The 1,847-nt window shown below is 39.4% G+C and overlaps 1 protein-coding gene across 2 annotated transcripts in view; it reads left to right on the plus strand.

The window, feature by feature from the left end:
• The window catches only part of usp46 (ubiquitin specific peptidase 46), an 11,755-nt gene extending 10,435 nt beyond the window's left edge, over positions 1-1,320 (plus strand). The window contains exons 8-10 of one of the 2 annotated variants that reach the window (XR_006054468.1): positions 336-414; positions 505-715; positions 813-1,320. Coding sequence is in view for 1 of the 2 variants with exons in the window: in XM_005923320.3 (XP_005923382.1) it covers positions 336-414; positions 505-606 (181 nt within the window). In the remaining variant the exon portion in view is untranslated. Of the gene's footprint in view, positions 1-335; positions 415-504 lie in introns of both variants that reach the window. The other variant, XM_005923320.3, reaches the window with a different exon arrangement.
• Positions 1,321-1,847: the final 527 nt, after the last annotated feature.

The raw sequence follows: 1,847 nt of genomic DNA on the forward strand, positions 1-1,847 counted from the left end.
TGTATTATTGTAGGGTCTACCTTACAATATAGAGCACCTTGAGGTGACTGTTGTTGTGATTTTGCACTATATAAATAGAAATGAATTGAAAAGTGGTGGTTGCACCTGGCCAAGAGCAGTCACTTCCTTCATATTATTACAAGATCTTCACAGATTTAAGGTATTAGCTCTCAAACCACATAAAGTTGCTGCTCAGAATTTCCCAAGTCCCAAATCACTATTAAATGACAGTGAGTGCACGTGTGGCCAATTGTGGGTTAATTTTGTGCAAACGACAGGAGGAAGTATGCGTGGGCAGAGTTAACGATTTCAATGTTTGTCTTTTGTCTCCTCAGCGGCCCAAATCGAGGTCATTACATCACTATAGTGAAGAGTCATGGCTTCTGGCTGCTGTTTGATGATGACATTGTGGAGGTGCGTGACTGTTAGTGTTGGCCTATTTGTTCCTTGACTCCTCTGTTTGTTTGCATTGCCATTTAATCTCATCTTACCTCTGTTGTGCAGAAAATTGATGCCCAGGCCATTGAGGAGTTTTACGGTCTTACCTCAGATATCTCGAAGAACTCTGAGTCGGGATACATCCTCTTCTACCAATCCAGGGAGTGACGCTGGAGAAGGATAGGAAGGACTTTGTTTTGTTTTTTAAACTTCAGCCTAACAGACTCTTCATCTCCATCCCATCCTGCTCCTCCTCCTCAAGTCAGACCTCTCTGAAGTATGTGCCAATCCTCTGCCCCAGTCTCACCCTCTGGGTTTTACCTCGTCTATTTCTTTTCTCTGTCACTCTCTTTATTTTGATTCTTGTCTTTTAGCCACCTGCATTTGGACTGCACTTTAATATGAAAAGCAAAAATGCTCAACAGCATGATCGGGGAGGAAAAGGCATTGCATCAAGCAGCCACTTGGTGTTCTCAACCAGGAAGGATTTGGTGCACATATAGACAGTTTCAGAAATTGTACTTTATCATTTTTATGTATATATATAAGATCTACTTCCATGATGTGCCACCCAATCATACTTCCGTCCATTAGGGCTATTCCCCTTCCTTAACTGAGCTTCGGTGTATTTATGTCTTTAGTGGGTGCATGAGAAATGTATGAAGATGGAGACAAACACTGTATAATACGCATTGAGAGATTTCACGCATTTCTAATTTCTCAAGCAATATCTGAACACTAATTGGAGAGAACTCGCAAGCTTTAAACTACCTAAATATAAAGCTGTCAGCTGTTGACGGTAGTAGATTTTATTTTGTCCTGTTAGTCTGACCAGAAGCAATCAGTACTTAAACACTACACGCATAACACTACACATTGGGGGAAAAAAAATCCTGTTTTCACTTAAATCCACTGAATCTTTATACGTTATTCACATGGAACGCCCCTATTTATTGAACTCGGTATATTTATTACTTTTATATGAAATGCTGGTAACAAAGTAGTAATGTAATAAAGTGAAAGGCTCTATTGAGAGCTTATACTGTATGTTTAAGCTCTGGCTGTTAAGGATAAAGTGCATGAAACGCACAAGTTGATAGGACAGGTTTAAAAAAAAAAAAAGAAGCCTAGTTTAATTTTGTATTTTACATGTGGAATAAGAGATTAACTTGACGCAAGAGAGACACGACCCATTACTGCCTAATCTTTCGACTGAAAAAGCTAAAACAGTGCAATATGAGGTGAAAGTATCCAGTGTGACGTTTCCTGGTGAGATTAAAATACAGTACATTTAATTGTGAGTAGTAGATGTGCTGTTTGGTTTGGTTTTTTCCCCTCTGTTATGTGTCCCTTTGCAACCTTGGACTGCATTGTCCCTTCTTTTCCATTTCTATGGTGAATTATGGCTT

This window comes from Haplochromis burtoni, unplaced genomic scaffold (genome assembly GCF_018398535.1).
Source record: "Haplochromis burtoni strain Fernald_Lab_line unplaced genomic scaffold, NCSU_Asbu1 Contig_65, whole genome shotgun sequence".
NCBI classification, from domain to species: domain Eukaryota; kingdom Metazoa; phylum Chordata; class Actinopteri; order Cichliformes; family Cichlidae; genus Haplochromis; species Haplochromis burtoni.